General features: G+C 44.3%; 1 protein-coding gene across 1 annotated transcript in view; it reads left to right on the top strand.

The window, feature by feature from the left end:
• The window catches only part of PRKD1 (protein kinase D1), a 157,511-nt gene extending 136,693 nt beyond the window's left edge, over positions 1 to 20,818 (top strand). The window contains exons 9-17 of the mRNA XM_077260916.1: positions 324 to 600; positions 3,853 to 3,905; positions 4,596 to 4,668; positions 4,752 to 4,858; positions 10,016 to 10,177; positions 10,257 to 10,355; positions 15,041 to 15,308; positions 18,202 to 18,287; positions 19,471 to 20,818. Of these exons, the coding sequence (XP_077117031.1) occupies positions 324 to 600; positions 3,853 to 3,905; positions 4,596 to 4,668; positions 4,752 to 4,858; positions 10,016 to 10,177; positions 10,257 to 10,355; positions 15,041 to 15,308; positions 18,202 to 18,287; positions 19,471 to 19,674 (1,329 nt within the window). The 3' untranslated portion in view covers positions 19,675 to 20,818. The remainder of the gene's footprint in view (positions 1 to 323; positions 601 to 3,852; positions 3,906 to 4,595; positions 4,669 to 4,751; positions 4,859 to 10,015; positions 10,178 to 10,256; positions 10,356 to 15,040; positions 15,309 to 18,201; positions 18,288 to 19,470) is intronic.
• Positions 20,819 to 27,956: the final 7,138 nt, after the last annotated feature.

The raw sequence follows: 27,956 nt of genomic DNA, 5'->3' as shown, positions 1-27,956 counted from the left end.
GTACATGGCCACTGACCTGTCAATCATCCCAGTAGACAGTGCTGCTACTGCAGGAGTACAGTGGAGGCTGAGGAGCTGTAAGTGCATCGTCATGCTCTGATTTTCAAATCACAATTCCTCACTACTAATCAACTCTTTGGGGTCATATTATTGTTATCAGATAATTGTTGCAAACTTCGGCACTTGTTCTCACTTAAAAAGGTTTTTGGAAAATTAAATAGTCACTTTCCCGAACACCCACAATAAAATGTTCGGTCTTCATTCGTTCTAGATCTGTGACAAATTGTTGTCGTATAATTTAGTTATGTTTGTTTTCTTCACAGGAAATCCCCTTGTCTGAGATACTCTACCTGGAGCCTCCTAAAAACCTGTCTCAGCTCCCCCCTGGTGCTAACCCTCACTGCTTTGAGATCACCACTGCCAACATTGTATATTATGTGGGGGAAAGCCTTCCCCACCCGATCACCCCTGAGGTTGGGAATAATGTGGTCGTGAACAGCGGGGTGGGGATGGAAGTAGCTCGGATGTGGGAGATCGCCATCCAGCATGCCCTGATGCCAGTGAACCCAAAGGGGGCGAATGGAGGAAGCAGCCAGCACAGTACGTCCTAGTGTTATATCTGCCATTACTATATCATCCCAACCATCACTGCCTATGTATGGAAAGGAATGGGCTCTCTCAGAAAATATGGGATTTTTGTTTTTCCATTGTCATGTCACTAAACTTTGCTTCTTTTGGCATCCTTGTGTTCACAATTAGCATGCCAAATGAGCAAATATGTAATCTTTATGATCTGTATGCCTCTGCATTATTGTGGAAGTAGCAACACACGGTCTCGTGTCGTGGGAAGGAAAATCTGTGGGGTTCTATGTTTTGCCATTAAACATGATTAATATTGGGCTTGATAAATAGTCTGAGACCATAAAGTGTCAGTCTCAAAGCACAATAGTAATGATTTTGCCTTCTCTGCTCATTGCTGTGACGCCCCTGGAACAATTGCTTTTGCATGTCACAAGTGTGAAGGGAAATACTTATAGATATTAGACTTTTATTGTGCTCATATTAAAATGGCGACATAGTGAAAAGGTGGAAAATCCAATATAGAAATGGTAAATTCTGGTTTCAGCAGATAGATTCCCTTTAAAATGTACATTATCGGCAGGTATTTGCCATGTAATCTGAGATCAGCATGATGTTGGGAGAGAGAGCCTGATTCCAGTGATGTATCACTTTTTTTACTGGGTGTTGTAGTTGTGATAGAATTACTGTAGATCTAGCTGAGCTCTGTGTATAACCCCGCCCACACAGCTGATTGGCAGCTTCCTGTGTACAATGTATAGTGACAGAGATGCTTGTGGGCGTGGTTGGACCAGGAGGCATGAGGCTGCTAGTCCTGTAGGGATAATCTCTTGCTGATAAAACACTGGTTGTATTGAAACAGCAAAACACAGAGCCTGGTAAGTGACACATCACTGTTACCAGGGTCTCTGCTCCTACATTATGGTGCTCTCAGGTTGCATAGCAAAAACCTTCTGACAGATTCACTTATTCCTTTTATATTTAAGAGTTATACAATTTTCCAAAATACCTCTTTCGATTCCTCCCGGCTTACTGTCATTTGATATAAACATTTATTGCCAACTATTTGATCACTATTTATTCCAAATTTTTGTGTGTCAGTATAATGGAACGGCTAGATTTGTGATGTTTATTTTTAATGGTGTGTATGGTATGGGTCATGGTACAGTTTTATGGTTGATCTAGTCGCAGTGATCAAAAAAATGTTTTTCCTTTTTTTGTTTACTTCCATTTTTACCTAAAGAAAAAAAAAAAAAAAAAAAAAATATATATATATATATATATATATATACACACATATACACATATATATATATGTAAAGTATTCTTTGGTATTTTTTTTTTAGTTTTGTTTTTTTTCTTTTTTTTCTCTTTTATACCCCAATTGGTCCCCTACAGTAATAATGTCCCTCAAATTGGCCCCTTACAGTAACTATGGCCTTCACACCCATAAACTAATAAGTTATGCTCCCCATCATGTAAAGAATGTCCTCAGTCCTGGCTACCATCCTGTAATATTGTCCCCCATATTGCCGCACTTCATATATACATAAAATAGATTCCTCAGACCTGTCCCCGCTCCCACGAGGAGCAGGGTTCTCTTCCTTCTCCATAGTGCATTCAGGGAGAAGGGGCGACACATTGCAGTGACGTCACGTGTTGACCTTGACAGGCATGGTGCCTGCCTCTGATGGGCCGTTGACTTGTATAGCTATTGCGGTGCAGGGAGCCTCCGGGCTATTGCGGTGCAGGGAGCCTCCGGGCTATTGCGGTGCAGGGAGCCCCCGGGCTATTGCGGTGCAGGGAGCCCCCGGGCTATTGCGGTGCAGGGAGCCACCCGGGCTATTGCTGTGCAGGGAGCCACCCGGGCTATTGCTGTGCAGGGAGCCACCCGGGCTATTGCTGTGCAGGGAGCCACCCGGGCTATTGCTGTGCAGGGAGCCACCCGGGCTATTGCTGTGCAGGGAGCCACCCGGGCTATCGCTGTGCAGGGAGCCCCTGGCATCTGTGTCCAAAGATGCACATTTAGCATTAAAAAGGTAATGGCATCAGCCAGCTCCTTTCCTCCTCAGGTCTGGCTGTGACCCTCTGAGACCATGAATGCTATGCCCTCGAGAATTGCTCTGCCCCAGAATGCAGCTTCTGGGGCTGCGTGTTTGAGACCTCTGCCGTAATCAATGACCAGGACATACCACCATCCATTGGTAGCAAACGGTGAAGGTTCTGATCGAATGGCAGCAAAAAAAGATCTTGAATACCATGAGTAATTTATACAAAAAGTACAATGAAAACTTCAAAAACTTTCTCTATACAAACAATAAGTTGTATAGAGGTGTTCCTCCTCACTTTTGGACATGAAGAAAGCTGTGCGCATGTGAGTTTTACAGAGAGCTGGCGATGGCTCCCTCACTTGCAAATCATGTTGATAACTTGCTGTGAGGGCCAACTAGTCTGGGGAAAACAACGCTTCGTGGACTAGTCAAAGGCCTAATTATCATATGAAGCACAAAGTTTCCAAAGCCTTTTTTTAACCTCATCGGTTTAGGTGATAAACATTGGGCTGGTTTGGCAGTAGTCTAATGCTGGTAGGTTGGAGGGCAGAGGGGACCTGCCAGGTTCTCTATAAAGAGTGTCTTTCTGACAGATAATTTCTGAAATAATCAGTTTCTTTGTTTTTAAGGTTGAACGTAGACACAAGTCCATGGAGTTCAACCTATAAGCTAACATGTTGTTCAAGATCAGTGTTTCCCAAACCCCACTCCTCACGCCCCCCAACAGGTCACATTTTCTGGATTTCTTTAGTATTGCACAGGTGATGGAAGTATCATCATGACATCAGATATTCTCTCGCCTGTGCAATACAATGGAAATTCTGAAAATATGACCTGTGGGGGGCCGGGAGGAGTGGGGTTTGGGAAACAGTGATCCAGAGGAAGGCAGAAACCCCACGGGGCAGACATTAATAGCTCCATACTAGGGAATAAACTCCTTCCCGACTCCAAACATGGTGATCAGACTAGTTCTCTGGATCAGTGTCCCATCACAGGATCTAGTGCCCATAATCTGAAATATCATGTTTTTTAAGAAATGTATCCAGGCCCCTCTTGAGCTTAATTAGTTAACCAACCATTACCACATCATGTAATCAATGTGACATACATTTTAGAGAAATAAAATATGGCTCTGGTTGGTGTCCATATTCTTTAAAGCCTTCAGGTCTAACCTGAGCTCTGAATGTGAATACGTGTCCAACGAGTGATTATTTCATTTCAGGGGATGTATCGATGAGCATTTCAGTGTCCAACTGTGAAGTGCAGGAGAATGTGGTACGTAAAGAAGACTTCTATCTACATGGGGCGTATTTTCTACATAGTGGTTCTGGTGTGAGATATTAGGCACATGTCTTCTATTTCTTCTGTCCCCTGATCATGATTAACCCTTCATAGCAGTATGCATTGCTTTCCTTCATGCAGTCACCCTCCACTCACAGCTGTTTCATATGTGGTTGGTTCTTGTGAAATAACGGATGACACATTTTGGCTTCGTTCACACATTGAGGCCGTGGTGTATGTTGTAAAACTCATTATTTTGCTGCAATTTTCCCAAATTGAGACCAACCAACGCAGTGCGGCCCCAACGGGTGAACGCTGCCTTTTAGATTTTGGTCTTTTAATGAGGTGCTTTTTGGAACAAGTTGTCCTGCAAAATTGTAATGGGTGCAGCATTAAAGCTGGTCGTACGTTGGTGATATCAGATGCCTCCTTTTACCACGATTGGTTATGGTTGATCTCTGCTGTGAAGGTTGTCATTCTGGATAACATGGCAATACCCGATCCCAGTGGGGTGCTGATTTGTTGTTGGCCGGATTATATATTTCCTACACTGCACTTTACAATGACTAGAAAAATCCAACACGGGGATCAACCAAATTCTGAAACTATCTGAGCCGAATGCAGCAAACTCATTTTTTGCAAAATAGGTGACGTCAAATTTATGTTTTGTTTTCCTCTTTACAGGATATCAGTTCAGTGTATCAGATTTTCCCAGATGAGGTCCTTGGGTCGGGCCAGTTTGGTATTGTATATGGAGGTATGGCTCTGTGGTTTTTATCTTCTCTATTAGCCACAATTATGATCTTTTGTGATTTTATGTGTGTGACCCTTTCATTGTAGGTAAGCATCGGAAGACAGGCCGGGATGTAGCTATTAAAATAATCGATAAGTTGCGGTTTCCTACAAAACAAGAGAGCCAGCTACGGAATGAAGTTGCTATTTTACAGGTATTAATAATGATATTACATATACCAGTGACCTGTAGCTCCAGGAAAATGCAACTCTCGTGCCCTGACGGAATAGGGGGCTGTCATTTCAGTACAGATTTAGCAAATTAGTCAGCTTGTCTGATATTAAAGAACTAGAGTGATCAGGCCTCCTAGCATTTCTGTATTTACCCTTGTGCTTCCGCATCATATACCTTTTCCTTTCTTCCTGTTTTGCTTTGGCTATTATAGATCACAATAATAACTACAAAGAAAAGTACTAAGCTCTCGGCACAATGGTGAATTCACACGATGCTTTATTTACCGGTTATACAGTTTGATGATGAAGACTGGGAATTTGGGGAAATTGGCACATGGAAACTGACTGTCAGATATGAGGGCACTCGCATCGCATGTTAAATAACATAGATCACAAATAATACAGGTAGCCACAAATAGATAAAGCTCTCAAAACTAGAAGCAGGATGAAATGTCCAGCAAACAGCAGAGGCCAAAATTATATGTAAAGTGCAGTGATAAGTAATAAGTATGAGGCGATGTTCATATTTCCTCTAATGGCTTCTGTTTTTAGTTCCTTTTTGGGATCATAAAAATGAAAGTTTGGTTTCCATCTTGCATCCATTTTTGCTCTGCTTGTATAGCATTATGTCATTTTTAACACTTGATCCATTCCAAACCGATGACAACTGGATATGTGAACAGAGCCTGACTAATACCGACTAAAGTGCATAGATATAGAGATGCAAAGCTATAACCAAGTGGCTACATGAACATACCATGAGTGAGAGACCCTGCACCAAACACGTTTCGCCTTTGCTTTCTCAAGTGCTCCATGCCAGTTTCTTTACATCACATTTTTCTTTGCATTATTTTTTCAGTATTACTCGTTTGAATTTTCAAATAAAGCATTGTGTGACTGCACAGTTGCGAGTGGGGACTTCTACCTTTTCCTTGTAGGTGTTATTTTTTTAGAGGTACACCTATATTATGAAGTACAATGGTGTTGAAGAAATTGTTAGGTTCGTCCCAATGCTACTGCCACTCCTGTCCATGGGTTTCGTTTTTTATGACATTTTAACACCGTCCACTTTTATGGGCCGGAGCAATAATGTCCGGCACATGCCACAATACGGGTGGCATTGCGTCATGCAGACTCTCCAAGAACTCTACCTGAAATAAGTGCTCACCAGACTTGTAGGGCTCCTTCATTGATCAGTAATGTTCTGTATGGTGCAGAACAGGGACATAATAAATAATTGTTTGCTGTATCTTGTAACTGTAGCCACTTCCTTGAAAACAAACCACAAAACCATTAACCACAGTATCTGTTGCGATGTGCCTTCAACTAACTGATCACTAAGACATCTCTGTCTGGACTCTTCTGCTTTTTGTGAATTCCTGGAGATGCACATTTCTACTCTGGAATGAAAGTGGTTTTGTCTTTTGGATATATAATTAGTTACTTGATAATTCTTCTTTATTTTCCTAAGGTAATAACCTTTCTGCTCAGAAGCATGGGGAAGGGGGTGGTGAGGTTTTTTTTTATTATTCTTTCCGGAGCCAGACTGGAATCATTTTGCTATAGTCTTACTGTAGAAGTGATGGCTCTTGCTGCTAATGCGATCTGGTGAATAATATTAGTGAAATGCCATTTATTTGTGTGCATGGAAGGGGAATTTAAATGCACTTATACTGGTTGTACTGGTGGAGAATGTGATTGTTTGGGTTTCCCTTTACTAAAAATTAAACCAGGTTTTTGATAAAATCTATGTATGTGTGAGGTTATCATGCTGTATGACTCTTCATTTGACCTACATTTACATCCTGGAGACGTCTATAAACAGCAACCCCCTGATATTCTTATTATTGTGTTTGCTTCGAAGGATGGACATTATGGTTCTTGATTATATAATATGACTTTAAAGGTTTATTCTGTGAATGTAAGGCTACAAGCTCTTTCCATTAGAGCTTGTGAGCGCTGCTCTGAAGCTGGCTGGATCACTGGATTGCGTGTTTAGCTCCTAATTTTCGCCAGCTTCGGTGCCACTGCTCCTCTCCAATGGTTTCCCTCATAGACACATCAGGGAGAGCAGAGTTTGGGCAAGTGGACAAACTGTCAATAAAGCATTAAAGGGAAGCTGTCACCAGGTTTCGCCAATAAGAGATAAGACCATCACTTTTCAGGGCTGATATACAGCATTCTATAATGCTGCATATCTGCCCCCAACCTGATCTGCAAGAGAAGAAAAATAACTTTTATTATACTCACCTGCGGGGTGGTCCAGTGGGCGTTGCTGGTTATGACCTGGTGCGTACTTTCTTACAATCCCCGTTTTCCTGCTTGCTTCGTGTGTATGACGCGTCCCTTTGTCATGCACACAGTCTCCCCGGCAGAGCGCTCCTGCGCTGCCGTACTTCTGTTCCCTATCGAGGGCAGAGCAAACTACTGCAATGTGCCTGGGCTCTTTGACCTTTCCCAGCGCCTGCGAACTGCAGTACTTTGCTCTGTCTTCAACAGGGCGGAGAAATACGGCAGCGCAGGAGCGCAGTGCCGAGGAGACGCGTCATCCACACAAAGCAAGCAGGAGGGCGGCATCACAAATTGAAGGGAGGCGCTGGACCAAGAAGAGTGACACCCCTCGGACCGGATCGCCCCGCAGGAGAGTATAATAAAAGTTTTTTTTTCTCTTACAGGTCAAGTTGGGGGCAGATATACAGCATTATAGACTAGAGAGGATTTCACACAATAGACATTTGTCGCCTACCCACAAAATGTGTGACAAACGTCTGATCACTAGAATGAAGATCACCATTGCATTGATGCGTGGATGCTTGGCCCCCGGCTGCATCAATGCTCAGCCCCCCATCTCCGTAAATGCTTGGCCCACAGTTCCATTTAAGCCTTTTTCACCATGCGGTAGTGCAGTGAGGAGGAATGGGAAGCTCAGGAGTAGAGATGGGCGACCCCGAACACGGGCTTCTCTAGGAAGTCCGTGTTGCTGTTCATGTTCGGCACCCTGAGCATCCAGTGTTTTGCTATCTGCTTGACAGCGTGAGAAATACCGCATGATAGCTCCCTTATCAGCTTGAGAATGCCAGCTCTCTGTTTTAGCTTGGCTGGTTATCAACTGTTTACTTTTTACTATTTAAATAAAAAATAAATGGATTGGAACTCCTCTATTCTTGATTAACTGCCATGATAAAGCTCACAGCCCGCAGCTGTCAGTTTTGCCATGCTGATTATCAAAAATACAGGTGAGCCCAGGCCATTTTATTTTATTTTTTCGTTTATAGCGCTGGCAGCGGCTGATGAATACTTCCATCAGCCTACGCCTGCTCTTACTGTTATTCAGCGACAGTAGGCGTAGACTGTTGGGAGTATTAGTCTCTTCAGCTGACACCTTTGGCTGGAGGTGAGCTCTTTCCCTCCGGTCACAGCTGCTGACTCACGCTGTCATATAACAGCGTGGGAACCGCAGCGTTCTGACTGCCAGTAATAATCTTACCGCCGATTAGAGGCAGTGTTTGATGTGATGTCATGCAGATGACAGCGTAGCAAACAATGGATGTTATTGCTCCCCATTCATCTGAACCAAACCACCCAAACCAAACTTTTTTTTAACTGTTCGGCCGCCAGTCCCCGCCAGACCCAAAGATCCAAGGGTTCACACCCATCATTACTCAGGAGCCTTAGCAGTGGTAGGGCACACATGATCAGACATTTTATTAGGCTTTTGAGATAAAGCCAGACTTTGAGCCAGCAGAAAGTGGATCTATTTGAATCTAAATCTTTGGCTAAAGAAAAACATGCACAAATAGTGCCACATTAGTGTTCTTCGTGCAAAACACCTTGCTAATTCAATGCAGTTTCATAAGTTCTTATTACGTTTGATAATTCCCTTCCGTCTTGCCGTGTGCATCATTTTATTGTCTCCTGAAGAGCTGTTCCACCACAATATTGGTCTATGGAGAGAACAATTCCCCACTTTTTCTGATTTATCTATAATACTGATGTATTTGAAAGCCTGATGTTTAATTTTTTTTTTAACACCTTGTTGTTTTCCTCCTTTATGAAGATAAAAGTGGTTTCTTGTGAAAGATTCGCAAGTTCAAACACTTTCTTTCCTGCGGATGATTTCTTATACTGTATAAATGGTAATTGGTCTTTATCACACGGTAACTTTCTTTAATATAGAAACCGGTTTTCCACAGAAGACTTTCCAGCTAGTGAATGATGAAGCCCTTGTTTAACCTTTTATTTCTATGCATGAAGGCTTACGTTATAGCAGAACAAAGGGTAGTGCCTTGCTGCTTCGTATTTTCCATTAGGACTGGACATCTGAGAAAGCGAACAATGGCCACGAGTAATGAACTGCTTCTCAGCGGAGCTTCCACCTTCCTTGTGACATGTGATAGCTCCATCTGTGGCACAATACACAGCTATTCATTCTTAATGGATGTTTGCACCTGCGGAGTTGTCTAATCTTTATTATGTCACAACACTAATTGTTTTAGGGCTTCATCGTGTACTAATTTATAGTGGACCAAACCTTTCTACAATGTAAAGCTGGTCACGTGTAATTATACCTGACCTATCTGTGTAATGCAGGCAGGGGACAAGTTCCTCAGAGGCCGAGATCCTCATTGTAGATGCTCCCAGCTCTGCGTAGTAGTGGAGGATTCTGGATAGGAACCCCTCTCTAATCATCCCTTGGTGACGTATTATGAAGCTGACTTATGAGTTGTGCCCGCTCCATAAATGGCAGCAGACAGCTGTATTATACAGCCGACACCTACCCGCAACTATTAGTCTGAGATGGCTGGCCTTTCAACATCTTACATGCTGCAGTCAAAAGCAAGTGCTGCATCTAAGCAGTTAGACACAGGCGGGGCCCCTGTAGCACAATTTTACAATGCCGATAGCAGCCTGAGGCTTCATGAAGGCCTTGGTCTTATGCCAGCACTCAGTTCCCACAGAAAATCAAGCTTTCATAGAGATATAGACATGGAAGACAAGGATGAAGCCACCAAATCTAAAAAAAAAATAAAAATGGAAGCAGTGCAGGAACTAACTTAGACTTTGCCAACAAACTATTTGAGAAAAGGGTTTTTGTAATCCGGACATCAGCAAGATTGTTCTGTACATCTTATCTGCAGAATCTGCATCACCGCGGTGTGGTCAACTTGGAGTGTATGTTCGAGACTCCGGAAAGAGTGTTTGTGGTGATGGAGAAGCTGCACGGGGATATGCTGGAGATGATCTTGTCCAGTGAAAAGGGAAGGTTACCCGAGCGCATCACCAAGTTCCTGGTCACCCAGGTGAGCATTGTTACATTGGGCCGTGCAGAATGGGATAGTAATGGATGTCAGAAGACTTAACCCGTATGTTGTGTGTTAGATCTTAGTAGCACTGCGACACCTGCACTTCAAGAATATCGTCCACTGTGACCTAAAACCGGAGAATGTGCTGCTGGCGTCCGCGGATCCCTTTCCTCAGGTAATTTACAAGCAACTTTTAGATTAAAGGCCGAAAATGCCGATATGGGATGAAAGCTTCAGGACTTATTGCTCTACAGATCTATTGCTAGAAATGGATAGATAAAATACTGATTTCCATTCATTCTGCTCTGTTTATTTTCACCCATGTACAACCCTAGTGGTTTTAAGAGGTTAGGAGATGGATGCATTTCAGAGTAATGATTACCCAGCCCTTCAAAACTGCAGCTCCTCCTGCTTTCATTAGTCTATTGTGTATTTATGTGTATGTGTATATATATATATATATAGATAGATAGATATAGATAGATAGATAGACAGATAGATAGATGTATATAGAGATATATATATAGATATATATATAGATATATATATAGATATATATATATATAGATATACATTTATATATATATAGATATATATATATATAGATATATATACAGATATAGATATATATAGATATATAATTTCTCAAAAATAATAAAGGGAACACTAAAATCCCACATCCTAGATATCACTGAATGAAATATTCCAGTTGTAAATCTTTATTCATTACATAGTGGAATGTGTTGAGAACAATAAAACCTAAAAATTATCAACGTAAATCACAATTAATATCACACAGAGGTCTGGAGTTGGAATGATGCTCAAAATCAAAGTGGAATATGAAGTTACAGGCTGATCCAACTTCAGTGGAAATGCCTCAAGACAAGGAAATGATGATCAGTAGTGTGTGTGTGGTCTCCACGTGCCTGTATGACCTCCCTACAATACCTGGGCATGGTCCTGATGAGGCAGTGGATGGTCTCCTGAGGGATCTCCTCCCAGACATGGACTAAAGCATCCGCCAACTCCTGGACAGTCTGTGGTGCAATGTGACGTTGGTGGATGGAGCGAGACATGATGTCCCAGATGTGTTCAATCGGATTCAGGTCTGGGGAACGGGCGGGCCAGTCCATAGCTTCAATGTCTTCATCTTGCATGAACTGCTGACACACTCCACCTACATGAGGTCTGGCATTGTCCTGCATTATGAGGAACACAGGGCCAACCGCACCAGCATATGGTCTCACAAGGGGTCTGAGGATCTCATCTCGGTACCTAATGGCAGTCAGGCTACCTCTCGCGAGCACATGGAGGGCTGTGTGGCCCTCCAAAGAAATGCCACCCCATGTGTATGTGTGTGTGTGTATTTTTATATATGTGTGTATATATGTGTTTGCATATATGTGTATACATATGTGTATGTGTGTGTGTGTATATATATATATATATATATATATATATTCAAAATAAGAAAAAGCAGCCCAAAAAAAAATAGAAAAAAGTGGACTTTATTGCCTGAACGGCGTGACAACATTTCGGATACAAGATCCTTTTTCAAGCAGTGAACACATGGGTGAAACAGTCGTTTATATGAAACTCATACCAATCTCATTACAAAATTCATTATGTGTAATATTGTAAATATTAATAAATTACAAAGAAAAACAATCCATGAAATAAGTGAATCAATGTGAAATGGGATACCTTCATCAAATTCATTGTCAGTGAACATTGAATATTGCGTGTCGTGTGATTATTCTTAAAATATCCTCAATAATCAATTATCAATCAAGTAAAAATCAGGTGTTCCAGTCCCATACATCATGATCATAGGAAACTTACAGATATAATCCTTATCATGCACGCCACGGTCTTCGGCGTCCTCCCGCACAACTGCGCATGTCAGTGACATCATAGTCAAAAGACCCATAATGCCAAGGCCCGCAGCTGCGCAGAGTCACAAGGGTAGGTTAATTTTAACATTATATTATATACCGTATTTTTCAAACTATAAGACACTTTTTTCCTCTAAAAATGTGGAGGACACTGGGGAGGGGGGGGGGTGTCTTATAGCCCAGATGTACTGGCTGTGGTGGGGGAGCAGCATCGGCGGAGCAGTGGGTCACTGAGGCAGGAGCCGGCTGCTAACTCCTGTACCGGCTGCTAAAGAGAAATTAATATTCACTGCATTCCACGCCCATGGAATTCATTTCTTTTTAATATCATCTTGGTATGATTGGCCCCCAACCCCGGTCCTGGTATGTGTGGCTCCATCAGAAAACATAAAAAAAAAATACACTTACCTTCCCAGGGCATCGTGTTCTTGATACCAGCAGCTGCTTTATGCTTGTAAGTAGCGCAATGGCCGTGACTGTGTGTGCAGAGAAAAGTGAGTATTCTTTGCTCTTCAGTAGCATGCACAGTGTCATCCGGAGCCTTCTTCCAGCTGACGGGCAATCACGTGTGCCGATACTTAAGAGAAATGAATATTCACCTTTCTCCATGCCGAGAGAGGTGGATATTCATTTCTCTTAAGTAGCGACACACGTGACCGCCCAGCAGCTGCAGGAAGGCTGCAATGAATACTCACTGTTCTCTGCGCACACAGTCTCGGTGTGCAAAGCAGTGAGTGTTCCGGCAGCTGGCCTTTGGCTTGCAAGTAGCGTGTGACGTCCCTACCATGCGCGCTGCTTACAAGCATAAAGCAGCTGCTCGCATTGGAACGAGATGCTGCGTGGGAGCGTTGGGAAGGTCAGAGTAATGGTTTGGGGGTTTTTTTATGTTTTTTGATGGGGCCATGCATACCAGAATGGGGTGTGGACCAATCACAAGGATGGGACCAATCATACCAGAATAGGGATGGGGCCATGCATACTAGGACGGGATGGGGGCCCTGCATACCAGGATAGGGATGGGGCAATGCATACTAGGACGAGATGGGGGCCATGCATACCAGGATAACGATGGGAGCCATGCATACTAGGACAAGATGAGGACCCTGCATGCCAGGATAGGGATGAGGGGGCATGCATACCAGGATGGGGATGAGGGGATCATAAATACCAGTATAGGGGATATTAAGCACAGAATTGACCACATCTTTTGCTTAAATTTTTTTCCTAATTTCCTCCTCTAAAACCTAGGTGTGTCTTATGGTCTGGTGAGTCTTATAGTCCGAAAAATACGGTAAATTTATTTGCATTTTACAATGAGAAATAGGTATTTGATCCCCTACCAACTAGGAGTTCTGGCTCCTACAGACCCGTTAGGCGCTCCTAATCAACTTGTTACCTGCATTAAAGACAGCTGTCTTACACACAGTCACCTTTATAAAATACTCCTGTCCATAGACTCAATCAGTCAGGCTCTAACCTCTACAACATGGGCAACACCAAAGAGCTCTACAAGGATGTCAGGGACAAATCATAGACCTGCACAAAGCTGGAATGGACTACAAAACCATACGTAAGACACTGGGTGAGAAGGAGACATCTGTTGGTGCAATAGTAAGAGTATGGAAGAAATACAAAATGACTGTCAATCGACATCGAACAGGGGCACCATGCAAAATCTCACCTCGTGGGGTATCCGTGATCATGAGGAAGGTGAGAAATCAGCCTAAAACTACACTTAATTATCTCAAGGCAGCTGGGACCACAGTCACCAAGAAAACCATTGGCAACACATTACGCCGTAAAGGTTTAGAATCCTGCAGTGCCCGCAAGGTCCCCCTGCTCAAGAAGGCACATGTGCAGGCCCGTCTGAAGTTTGCCAATGAACACCTGGATGATTCTGTGAGTGACTGGGAGAAGGTGCTGTGGTCAGATGAGACAAAAATTAATGTCTTTGGCATTATCTCAACTCGCCTTGTTTGGAGGAAGAGAAATACTGCTTATGACCCAAAGAACACCGTCCCCACTGTCAAGCATGGAGGTGGAAACATTGTTTTGGGGGTGCTTCTCTGCTAAGGGCACAGGACTACTTCACCGCATCAATAGGAGAATGGATGGAGCCATGTACCGTAAAATTCTGAGAGACAACCTCCTTCCCTCCGCCAGGACATTAAAAATGGGTCGTGGCTGTGTGTTCCAGCAAGACAATGACACAAAACATACAGCCAAGGCAACAAAGGCTCAAAAAGAAGCACATTAAGGTCATGGAGAGGCCTATAAAGTCTCCAGACCTTAATCCCATAGAAAACTTATGGAGGGAATTGAAGCTCTGAGTTGCCAAGTGACAACCTCAAAATCTTAATGATTTAGAGATAATATATATATATATATATATATATATATATATATATATATATATATATATGTGTGTGTGTGTGTATACTATATATATATGTATGTATGTATTCAGTGGAAGGCAACATAACATGATGGCAGTTTAGACAGTGATTGGTGTCACATGCATTAAATGGTATCAGTCAACATGTCTTTGCTATGTAATGTGAGAGGAGCATATAATGTAGGGGCAGAGAGACTGAATCCCAGTTTTATCTGCTGCAGATATAGCAGTGCTCAGAGTGCTGAGCTCTATATAACCTTGCCACATCACTTATCAGCTTCTTGTGTACACTGTCAGTTAGCTGCCAATCAATGGTGGGGGCAAAGATTAGCCTGACCTGCCTGCACATGAAACCTAGTCAGGCAGTTCTAACCTTCTGATAAAAAACTGATTGCATTAACACTACAGCACACAGCCTAATAAGTGACACATCCGTGGAATCAGAGTGTCTGCCACTACATGATGCTGTTCTCAGATTAAATAGAAAATACCTGCTGACAGATTAAAGGAATTCTTTAAAGTAATTGTACACTGTCTTACCAGTATTCTTGTACTCCTATTACATCTCAGGTTAAGCTTTGTGATTTTGGATTTGCACGTATCATCGGAGAGAAGTCTTTTCGCCGCTCCGTGGTTGGGACCCCTGCCTACTTGGCTCCTGAAGTGTTAAGAAATCGAGGCTACAACCGCTCATTGGACATGTGGTCTGTTGGTGTGATCATTTATGTCAGCCTGAGTGGGACTTTTCCTTTTAATGAAGATGAGGACATTCATGATCAAATCCAAAATGCCGCCTTCATGTACCCACCACACCCGTGGAGAGAGACGTCGTGTGATGGTGAGTGCTGCTTGTAAGAAGCGGTGGAGTAAACGGTTGCTTCACACCAATATCCGGCAGAGTTGCATCACTAACAACTGACCTTGCAGTTGCTAGTTCTGCTCCAGGCACTGATCTCTAATGCTGCTGATACAGTGAGATGTGTTGTGCCATAGCAATTATCAGATAACTTGCAATCATTTTAAAGCTGTGATTTTGCTGTAAAAAAAAATGGCCAAATTGCAGAGAATTGGGACGCGGGTTGCAGTAACATGTGACCTGCATTGAAGCCTGCGGCAAGTGAGTCGTGTGCGGCAGAAAATCCAACACATTTGAAAACAAGGCACCAACATAGGAAATCATTAGATCTGATGTCGCAGTGCAACACTTTGCACAACCCATTGTCATGTAGCCCTAGCCTTACGGGATCCGGTCAGAAGAATCTTGGTTTCTGACCTGCGGTTTCTTTCTTCCTGGAAAGTTGTCTTTTGTAGTTAGCACTGGTCAATGTTTCATTGTGCTAAAATTGAAGTTTACTGCCTGCTGGTGCCTCTTGCTAGTTAGGTCTGGGTAGACAAGGAGGGTTTGCTGCACAGTCAAGTCCAGTTGTCGTCTTTAAGGGTAGGTTTCCACGGTCAGGAATGGCTCAGTATTTGCTCAGGATTTGACGCAGGTGAAATCTGCACCAAATCTGAATCTGAGGCCACTGGCAGGTCATCTGCGTTTTTTCATTGCATGTGGGTTTTTTTGTCACTTGAAATAAAGCTAATTGAAAGTTGGCTTCTGGGAAGGAAAAAAAAAGTGATATACTGTTTGCAGATATATTGGGATATGTTCCCACAGTCAGTAGTAAATGCTGCGGGTTGGATGCTGCGTACATCTGCAATGTCCAACCCGCAGCATCCAGCTGATACAGCATAGTGGATGGGATTTCGAGAAATCCCATGCTCACTGTGTGCACCAATACTCGCAGCTCACCCGCAGAAAAGGACATGCGGCGCGTCTTTCCAGACCACAGCATGTTAATTTATGTAGTAGAGACGCTCCGTCTCCTCTGCATAAATTACCCATACACTTTCATAAGAGGCGATAAAATCGCATTATCTTACTAGTCCCATGCGTATTAAGTGCGGTAACGCAGCTTACTATGCATGTGTACTAATTTACATAATGGTGAATCTTATGACACAGCCAGAAATACATGACACAGGAAGAGGAGGAAAGCACAGAGTGAGAGGTCCCCTCCTTTTTAATAAATAATAATTAAAAAATAGTGTGGGGTCCGCCTATATATGTTAACCAGCCAAAGTAAAGCAGACTACTGGGACTTGTATTTCAGGCTGGTAAGGATCCAATATCCATGAACCTTACCAGCCTGATAATACCAGGCCGCAGCAGTCTGCTTACCTTGGATGGTTAGCAAAAGTAGTGGGATCCCCTCCAAAATAAACTGTTGGTTCCCCCTATATTTGTTAACCAGCCAAGGAAAAAGCAGACAGCTGCGGACTGGTATTTTCAGGCTGGTAAGGATCCAATATCCATGAACCTTACCAGCCTGATAATACCAGGCCGCAGCATTCTGCTTACCTGGGATGGTTAGCAAAAATTGCGGGATCCCCTCCAAATAAAACAGCGCGGGGTCCCCCTATTTTTTTAACCAGCCAAGGTAAGCAGACTGCTGCGGCCTGGTATTATCAGGCTTGTAAGGTTCATGGATACTGGATCCTTACCAGCCTGAAATACCAGTCCCAGTAGTCTGCTTTACTTTGGCTGGATGTTGGTGGAGGTTGATGTCACCTGTGTATTGTCAGGTGACATCAAGCCCACGGCTTAGTAATGGATTAGCGTCTATAAAACACCTATCCATTACTAATCCTATAGTTGTATGGTCAGTAAACACATAGCAAGAATAAAGTCCTTTAATAATCTTAATTTACCATACTTACAACATCGCCTAATCCCCGAATCCCTCGATCTCCTGAAAAAAAAAAAAATAATAATTATACCAACACAAATACTCCCTGTCCGACATAGTCCATTTACCGAGTGTTCCACGACGAGTCCAGCTCTGCTTCATCTGGATGCCTTTGGTTGACTGTGGCAATATGCCACCATCCAGCCTGACACCCAGACACAGCGGAGCTTGTAGATGACCACCGGAGATAACTCGGTCTCCAGCGGTGACCTGCACTGCAGTTCTCACAATCGGCTGACCGTGAGAGCTTTGCTGGTGACCGGAGATAACCCTGGTGCTCACTTGCATGGCAGTTTTCGCGGTCATCTGAGCTCATCTCAAGAACTGCAGTGGACGCAAAGTTCTGGCTGTGGCAGAAGGTAAGACATTATTTAAATTAGTTCACATGCGTAGTAAGCTGCATTTCTGCACTTACTACGCATGTAACTATAAAGATGATGTAGTTTTCCCGCATCTAATGATAGTCTATGGGTAATTTATGTTGCAGAGACTGAGCGTCTCCGCAACATAAATAGACATGCTGTGGTCGGGAAAGACGCGCCGCATGTGCGTTTACACAGGGAGCCGCTGGCGTCTTTTAATGCATAGCGGAGATGGGATTTCTTGAAATCCCCTCCACTATGCTGTAACATCTGGATGCTGCGGGTTGGACACTGTGGATGAGCACAGCGCCAAACCTGCAGCGGTTACTGACCGTGGAAACATACCCTTACTTATCTCTTTTAATAGGCTAAAGTCATCACAAGCCGCCCTTGGTGACTAGATAGTAAGTTTGCGGCTGTTCTCGGTGTATGGGCATCATTAGTGAGGAGTCCGGTGCGCCCCTTTACCTTTGGTTGTTGGCCAGCAGTGTGTTATGGGTTCTACATCAGTAGTCTTCAATTGTGATCACGCCTGTGTTACACTTCCTTTACTAAACCTCACCTGTCTTCCTTTTAGCTATTGACCTCATTAACAATCTCCTGCAAGTAAAGATGAGGAAGCGTTACAGTGTGGACAAGACCCTAAACCACCCCTGGTTACAGGTGAGCAGTCAACATTTAGCAAACCGCAAGGTCAGATAATAATAATAATCTTTATTTTTACATAGCGCTAGCATATTCCGCAGCGCTCTACAGACATTATCATTGCTGTCCCCGATGGGGCTCGCAATCTAAATTCCCTATCAGTATGTCTTTGGAAGAAGAGTCACGTGAGGTTTGGCTGAAATCCGCTTGTTTGTGACATCAAAGCGTATATCTTTTTGCCAGTGTTGCAAATTGTACGTCTCATAAAGTCAATTGGAAAACTATTTTAATGTGAGAGCACAAGAATAAACGCTTGCTTTGTATTGAAGGGTTAGTTCAGCGATGTTCACTTCCACATTTGGAGATGAACGGTACCAATGATGTTGTATCTCCACACTTGCTGGAACAAGGGCACAAATCCAGGCCGATATGTTGGGGACATTGTTTTCCTTCTGACGTAGAAGTGAGTAGTGTGAACTGCCCTTTTGAGAGAAGTAATGGCATATGATCATAATATAACACATCTCCGTTGAAAACAGGGCCCACTACAAGTGAACGTGACTTTAGTTGCTGTGTTGCGCAGTGTCCCGTTCATTCTTATGTCTCTTCTCAAAATGAAATACTGATGTGACTTGCTTTGATGAGAAAACATCTGTAAAGATGATTTGTGCTCAAATTGATGATTTACTCAAAGGAACTCGCTCATCAAGACCATAGATGTTCAACCTGAGGCGGCATACCAGAGTCAGCCGCTCCCAAATCTTTAAAGGGTGCGCACCTCTTAATGAATCTGGAGTGTCTGAAAAGTGGTGTGCCCCTCACCATCAATCTTATTTGATTCGGGGGAATGAGGTAAGGAACACCACTGCTAGTCATGAATTGGATGAGTAGGTTTCACCAAACTCCACCAAGAGCCCTCGCAAATTTTACGACTTTTGATGTGAAAACGCCAAAAGTTGAAAAATGTTTGCTCTACTCCTCTTTGTGCCAAACTTCTGTGATTTACTCCACGTAATTGCTTTGATCAATTGGGACCATCATCTTCTCTATACGGAGTGTGGACCCCATTGGCCCCCTAATAATGAGAACTAGGAGTTATCTGCTAGTCTTATTTTTACCGGCTTCTACGATAAATGATTTTTCCAAATATGTAACAGACAGACATTAAGTTTTTTTTGTATTTTCTGATTTCTTTAACCAGGATTTCCAGACTTGGCTCGATCTACGTGAACTGGAGTGCAAGATAGGGGAACGCTACATTACCCATGAAAGTGATGACCCCCGCTGGATGATGTATGCGGGGGAGCACTGCCTCCAGTACCCGCCACATCTGTTGCCTCCACCTTCCACCGACTCTGAAGATGCAGAGATGAGGGCTCTGGGAGAGAGAGTCAGCATTCTCTGACACATGAAAGCCGTGTGGCACTTCATGATTGTTTTTGTGCTGGGAGAGACAAACCGTAGGGAACGGATTTTATTTGTTGAATGTACAATGTTCATCGATCCAACCTGGTTGTGTGCATCGCTCCGCGAGTCTTTACGATACCTCTGGGCTGTATCCCTCACACAATCCTGTTTCTTAAATCCTTCCTGAAGAGCCTGATGAAGACACTCCATTGAAGCAGTGTAGAAGGGGCCCTCATATGTCCCAAGGACGCCTGGATTATTTTTATGACAAGATTTTGCATGTAGGAGCCTTTTCATCTTTTATTATGGTATTATTTCTTACCTTGTTCTGCTTATCAGGCCTGTGAGATGTATCTCCATTCAGGAGGGCTGATCTGCTCCGTCATATTCCACATTGCGTGCTGAGGTGTATGTTCATGCCCCCACACAAGCCAACAATAAAGTCACTGAGATGTAGTTTCTTATAAGGGAGGTCAAAAGGGAACCAATTTTGTCATTAAGTGACAGAAGACAAAGCTGCAGTCCACCAAGACTCTTCTTAATCACTCCATGATGTGTTGCAGGCACAATCGACAGCACAGGGGTTAATCTGCTTGGTCACGACTGTCTTTTTACTCCTCGTTTTTTTTTTGTTGTTTTTTGTTATCTTTTTGTCCAGAGGAAATCGTGTTGGTTTTTATTTAATTTGTAGCCTGAAGGATGACCTAAAAGTTGTTGTTTTTTTTGTGCAAGGTGAGATATACTTGAGGGGGTGAGCAGCTCGCAGGAAGCGCCCAGTGATTGTCATGGCCTGGAGCAGGGTGTACCGAGCTATGGACGTGCATGTATTGAGGCTCTGAGTAACCCCACACGATCCCTTTGTACTCTTAATAGATTCACCAAGGACCAATGCTCTTTTTTTGGGCAGTTACATGAGGTTTTCCCTCCAGCTTTGCCTCACTTTAGCCCCTGATTTTGGTTTTGTTCTCAATTTTGCTTAATTGTATTAAAAAGTTACTAATATTTTTTCTAAAGGTCAAATACAGTGTATTTAGCAAGTTTTCTCAGTATGTTCCATATTATACTCCTCTGGCAGATTTTAGACTATATTCTTACATTTCTATCCTGAATAAAACCAAAATACTGTGTTACTATTTCCTGTGCTTTCCGTGTGAGCAGTTTTCTGTGCAGGTCTCCTTTATGCTATACAACCTACACTGCCAACCTAGTTCTCAAACCATGGGCTCTTATGTTGCAAAAAAAAATCAAGTATTTTTCCTCTAAAAAAGCAAAAGCAGTGTTATGTAAATACAGTGTTATGGTTTTGTTTTTTTATTTAAAGGGAACCTGTCACCCCCAAAATGGCTGGTGAGGTAAGCTCACCGGCATCAGGGGCTTATCTACAGCATTCTGTAATGCTGTAGATAAGTAAGCCCCCGATGTTACCTGAAAGAGGAGAAAAAGACGTTAGATTATACTCACCCAGGGGCGGTCCCGGTGCGGTCTGGTCAAATGGGTGTCTCCGGTCCGCTCCGGCGCCTCCCATCTTCATTCCATGACGTCCTCTTTGGGTCTTCACGCTGCGGCTCCGGCGCAGGCGTACTTTGTCTGCTCTGTTGAGGGCAGAGCAAAGTACTGCAGTGCACAGGTGCTGGGCCTCTCTGACCTTTCCGGCGCCTGCGCACTGCAGTACTTTGCTCTGCCCTCAACAGGACAGACAAAGTACTCCTGCGCCGGAGCCGCGGCGTAAAGACCCGAAGAGGACGTCATGGAATGAAGATGGGAGGTGCCGGAGCGGACCGGAGACACCCATCCGACCTGACCGCACCGGACCGCCCCTGGGTGAGTATAATCTAAAGTCTTTTTCTCATCTTTCAGGTAACATCGGCGGCTTATGTACAGCATTACAGAATGCTGTAGATAAGCCCCTGATGCCGGTGAGCTTACCTCACCAGCCATTTTGGGGGTGACAGGTTCCCTTTAAAGGGGTTGGACCCAGTCAGGCTAGGTTCACATTAATAGTGTTCTCTCCGCTGAGCACAGGGTTTCAGAAAAAGATGAATACTGCCAGGACAGAGGCCAGACCATGTCCACATGGACTCATTCAAGTGAATGGCTCTTTCTGGTTACTGTTGGAATAGCCCCCCAAAAAAAATCTGTATTCTAGGCGGCTTACAAATATCTGACAGGATGTCACAGTATAGAGGGATCATCATTATTATCATTTGCACATGGAAACACGAGAAGCAATGGAATGAAACTGAAAGGGAGAAGATGCAGATTAGATATTAGAAAAACTTTTGACAGGGTGATCAGTAAGTGGAACAGGCTGCCACGAGAGGTGGTGAGTTCTCCTTCAATGGAGGTCTTTAAACCGTGGCTGAACAGACATCTGTCTGAGATGATTTAGTGAATCCTGCATTGGACACTATAGCCCTGGAGGTCCCTTCCAACTTTAACATTATATCATTCTAACACCAGACTTGGTGCTTGTTCGACCCCCCTGTATTAATGTGACTAACAAGTTATTATCTATCCATAAGAAATGTAATAATGTGCTGACTACTGGGGTACTCACCAATCCTGTAAACAGCGCCCTGCCATACCCAGATTGAATAAAGTAGCGGTGGAGGACACGTCCCACTTACAACTGCTCCACTCACTGTGTGGGACCACCAGAGATTACCAAATACAGCAGTCAGACCCATTTTCAGGATCAGCGGGAATATTGTCGGTTAGATCCTTAGAGAACAGCATAGTATCTGGTACATTGATTGTATTCAGTTGAATATGGGACCCCCTTTGCCTTCACAAATTTAAAGGGGCTGTGTCATGTAAACAATCAGAATCTACTGATTGCTGAAGGTCTCAGTTTCCCTAACCCCTGGCATATGTTGAATAGGACATGAAGCAATACATGAATGACTGACCATATCATGCATGCCTGTGTCAGGTCCAACTGTGTGAAAACCATAGTTTATCTTAGCTCTGGCTCAAGTGGTGGCCCAGTGTTGTGTAGTACAGGCTGTGCTGCAGGTCATAAGAAGCCTTTTGTGTTCCAAAATGTTTTTTTATTTTTCAAACGCATTTTGGCGTTGGACCAGTGTTTTTTTTTTTTTTCTTTTAAAGGTAGTTTTTTTAACCTTGATAAAGGCCCCAAAACGTATTGGGGCTTTAAAGAACCATTTTGTAACACAAAGCGCTTCTCATTTAATGCAATGCAGCCCATACAACATGATATAGTCGTCATGTCTAATATAAAAACATCTGGAAGAAGGTTTTTCCTCCAGCCACAGGGCTACAGCAGCGGTTGCATGCGTCTACAGGTGGTGTACCTGGAACGCCCGCCAGGGCTGTGGGGTTCTCGGTACCGGGTCTGGTACTTAAACGGGATGTCACGGTGGCTGCGACCCGGTCCGTGGCCCTGGGCACCCAATTAAAGGGGAATTTGTAATAAGTTTGTGTTCGTGACGCCACCTGTGGTTCTCAGTCAGAGGGGACCGATGCTGCTTAAAGGGGCCCTCTGGGGTTATGTTACTGCAGCAAAGATGGTGACACTTCCCACAGGTGAATCGGGGTCCCCAGGGCTTCCGGTGTGCTGGGCAAGGATGGTGTATGCCGGCAAATAAGTGGAGGACACAAAGTTGTAAAGTCTTTACCTGGTTTACTGACAGTAGCAGTCCACAGTCCAGGGTACCAGGACCAGGTGATGGTATGATCTGGTCAGCCTGGAGGCAATAGTGAATCCATCTCCCAGGTGAGGTCCGTAAGCCTTCCTACTTGCGCTAGTGTGCGAGGTCCCTGCTACCTGTAGCTGCTGGCAAAGTCCTCTCTCCTGTCCTGGGACTGTTACCTGTATGGTGGGCAACTTGAGCCGGTTTATAGGGTCTCTATCATGACCCAGGCTTTTCAGGTGTGGTGTGGGCAAATAACATACAGTCCTATGCCCTCCGGTTCTGCCGTGTGTCCTGGAGTACGCCACAGCCTCGGGCTAATGGTGCCAGGTTCCTGCGCTTCGGCTCTGAGGGTGCCCGGTCACAGTTCCCCTCTGAGCCCCCTTCCTTCACTGTGCTCCTTTCCTCAGTAGCTCCACCAATTTCAACCCCTCGGGTTCACTTCCTTTCCCTGGAGCTGCAGCTTAGACCTGGCTGCACAGCTCCACTGTCTGCTCTCATTTCCAGAGTGAATTCCTTCTCTCTCCTGTCCCTCCAACCGACTGCTCTGTTTGGTCTCCCTGGACCAACTGCCTAACTCCTCCTCCAGACCAGGATACAACTATCTCAGGGAAGCTCCCCTGAATCCGGTTTCAGAGCTCCCCCTTCTGGCCTGGATTCGGAATGTGTTGAATGTGGGTGCGTTACCTGGTAAAGAGAATCCTTGCCTCCAAGCATGATATCGCCCTCCCCGAAAGGAAGGCAACATCACTGTAACAACCGGTTACCTGGGGTGTTACATACCTTCACACAACACCGCTAGGTGAGTGAGTTGTCCCGCCTTTCACTATCTCTACAAGGCGTTACTGCGCTGTGTCTGCTCTTTTTGTCAACCAAATAGTACTCCTCTTTCAAACATGGACATTTTGGACTGGGACATGTCATGTGTAATTGAAAGAATTGCTGGGCAGGCATTTTTTTCCTGATCTGAAAGTGGAGCTGCTATTAGAATTCAGTGGCAAGTCTTACAAAAATAGGTTTTTTTGTTCCTCTCATTAGGGGACACAGACCCATGGATAGTTTGCTGCCACCTAGAGGCTGACACTATTATTGCATTCAAATAAAATTGGCTCCTCCACAGTTGATTATACCTCGCCTGCTGGAGCCAGGCTTAGGCTACTTTCACACTAGCGTCGTGCACTGCACGTCGCAATGCGTCGTTGTGGATAAAAAACGCATCCTGCAAAGTTGTCTGCAGGATGCGTTTTTTTCTCCATAGACTTTTATTAGTGACGCAGTGCCACACGTCGCAACCGTCGTGTGACGGTTGCGCCGTGTTTTGGCGCACCGCCGCCACAAAAAAAGTTATATGTAACTTTTTGTGTGTGTCGAGACCGCCATTTTCGACCGCGCATGTGCGAAACGCAGCCCCCTCCTCCCAGGGCCTTACAAAGAAGCAGCGGAAGCGTCTTAAGACTGCTTCCGCTGCCAACGTCGGGCATTTTTTGCACAGTATGCGTCGGTACGCAGCCCCGTACCGACGCTAGTGTGAAAGCAGCCGTACTCAGTTTTTTGTAGTGTCAGTTGGAGGCAAGGTCTTTTTCTGAGCTGTCTTAGGTTAGGCGTTACCCTTAGACATTCATCTGAAAGAAAACTGTTAACCGAGTGTAATTGTGCAGTCTTTCACCCACGTAGCAACGGAGAGTACAGGCTGTAATTGTTCAGTCCCTATCCTCTGGCGTCTAATGTATCGACACTGGCGGTAGTAAGGTATTTGTGCAGAGGTCCGTATGCCAACTTGGGGTAGAAGTTACCAGTGGCTGTATTTTTCGGGAGAGAAGAGGACGGTCCTTATGCATGGGCCAGGTGCTGCTGCTTGCCCCTCTAAGCTTCCCTTGGCCTTATCTGGTCAGGGTAAAACAGGTCAGTGGTGTGGTGCGGGACCTTGCTGTGTGGCTGCCTGTGTATCTGCGGGCTGAGCAGTTGCAGGCCAGACGCTGTTGGTTCGGGTCTGGCTCCAGCAGGCAGGCCGCAAGCACATGCGGTCGTAGCGGCAGTAAGACAATTAGCTGGCAGAATGTTTCCAGCCAGTCGGTGCAGACACTCTTTTAGCCCATCAGTGGTGGTGTTTCAGCGCACAACGTTTTCGCCCCTTCCTCTCCCTGGCTATGGTGTGGGGCACAGAAGCGCTCTTCTTCCTTATGGGCTAGCAAGCTCACCGCATTAACATATTCATGATATAATGAAACTCTCAGAAATGACATGGGTACCATTTAATTGAAAGTGCATTAACCTAAGTAAATATTTATATTCACCCATGTAAATAAAAGGACAGTAAATGTATATTCCCAAATATTATATGAACCTAAAAATGGAGTTCTATACACAATTTGTAAAAAAAATCAGAAAAGGTATTTTATTACATATGATAATAATACAACAATCTAGTTCAATGAAGCACAAACACGGGACATGAAACCCTAGTAAAAATCACATGGGTCCAAGGCATAAAAAAATACTAGTAAACACCATCATCTTAGGATAGAAGGCACTTTAAATCTTAAGTATATCAATGTGTCTTATCAGCTATATATATATATATTTGTAACTGAACTTGGACATCAATGTAGTCCCATAATGCTGATATACATGTGTGAGAAAAACACCTATCATAAAGAGTTCCCTAGGACTGCCATAGTGACATTGCGCCCACACAGGAGAGAAAGCTACTGCCCTTAACAGCTCCATCGCTTACCCGTGATGGAAGTGACAGGATGCTGAGGAGCCAAGTCCACCCCCTAACGCGAGTTTCACATTTGATTTTTCAAAATGGAATGAGCAATATTTCCCCAGACCTGCATTTTATAGTCATCTTTATTATGCAGCGCGTCAGTATTGCCCATGCGCACTGCCGGTCGAAGCTCCCTGGCATTTTGTGCTAGGAGAGAAACCATAGGGAACGAATTTTATTTGTTGAATGTACAATGTTCATCGATCCAACCTGGTTGTGTGCATCGCTCCGTGAGTCTTTACAATACCTCTGGGCTGTATCCCTCACACAATCCTGTTTCTGAAATCCTTCCTGAAGAGCCAGATGAAGACACTCCATTGAAGCAGTGTAAAAGGGGCCCTCATTTTTCCATCTATACCCTTGGCCTAGGACAACTAATAAAGTCCAATGGCTTCCAGTACCACCTATATGCGGACGAAACTCAGATCTACCTCTCTGGCTCAGATGTCGCCTCTCTGCTGTCCAGAATCCCGGAGTGTCTGTCAGCCATATCCTCCTCCTTCAATTCTTGAACCTAAAAATGGAGTTCTATACACAATTTGTAAAAAAAAAAATCAGAAAAGGTACTTTATTACATATGATAATACAACAATGTAGTTCAATGAAGCACAAACAGGACATGAAACCCTAGTAAAAATCACATAGGTCCAAGGCATAAAAAAATACTAGTAAACACCATCATCTTAGGATAGAAGGCACATCATCATCTCCCGACTCGATTCCTGCAACACCCTCCTCTGTGACCTCCCTGCTAACTCCCTTGCACCACTCCAGTCTGTCCTCAACTCTGCTGCCCGGGTAATCCGCCTCCTCGCTTCTCCCCTGCTTCACCCCTTTGCAAATCCCTCCACTGGCTCCCAATTCCCCAACGAATCCAGTTCAAACTACTAACACTGACCTACAAAGCCATCCACAACCTGTCCCCTCCCTATATCTCTGAACTAATCTCCCAAAATCTTCCCTCACGTAATCTCCGATCCTCCCAAGACCTCCTACTCTCCTCCACACTTATTCGTTCCTCACACAACCGCCTCCCAAGATTTCTCCCGAATATCCCCAATCCTCTGGAATTCCACGCCTCAACACGTCCGATTATCCACCACCCTTGGGTCCTTCAGACGGAACCTTGAAAACCCATCTCTTCAGGAAAGCCTACAGCCTGCAATAACCATTCTGCCGCCTCACCAACCACCCGAGCTGCCGCCTTACCAACCGCCTGAGCTGCCGCCTCATCAACCACCCGAGCTGCAGCCCCACCAACCAACCGAGCTGCTGCCACGTCACCAACCACCCGAGCTGCCGCGTCGCCACCGCCAGAGCTTCCGCCTCAACAACCACCCGAGCTGCTGCCTCACCACCACCAGAGCTGCCACCTCACCACCACTAGTGCTGCAGCACACCGACCTGTCTCTTCCCCATTATCCCGAAGAATGTAAGTCCGCAAGGACAGGGTCCTCTCCCCTCTGTACCAGTCTGTCATTGTAAATTTGTTTACTGTTAACGATATCTATAACCCTGTATGTAACCCCTTTTCACATGTACAGCACCATGGAATTAATGGTGCTATATAAATAATAATATGTCCCAAGGACACATGGATTATTTTTATGACAAGATTTTGCATGTGGGAGCCTTTTCATCTTTTATTATGTTATTATTTCTTACCTTGTTCTGCTTATCAGGCCTGTGAGATGTATCTCCATTCAGGAGGGCTGATCTGCTCCATCATATTCCACATTGCGTGCTGAGGTGTATGTTCATGCCCCCACACAAGCCAACAATAAAGTCACTGAGATGTAGTTTCTTATAAGGGAGGTCAAAAGGGAACCAATTTTGTCATTAAGTGACGGAAAACAA

Source organism: Ranitomeya variabilis, chromosome 1, assembly GCF_051348905.1.
Source record: "Ranitomeya variabilis isolate aRanVar5 chromosome 1, aRanVar5.hap1, whole genome shotgun sequence".
NCBI classification, from domain to species: domain Eukaryota; kingdom Metazoa; phylum Chordata; class Amphibia; order Anura; family Dendrobatidae; genus Ranitomeya; species Ranitomeya variabilis.
Note: the sequence above shows the minus strand (reverse complement) of the source record. Positions and strands in the feature narration are given on the sequence as shown.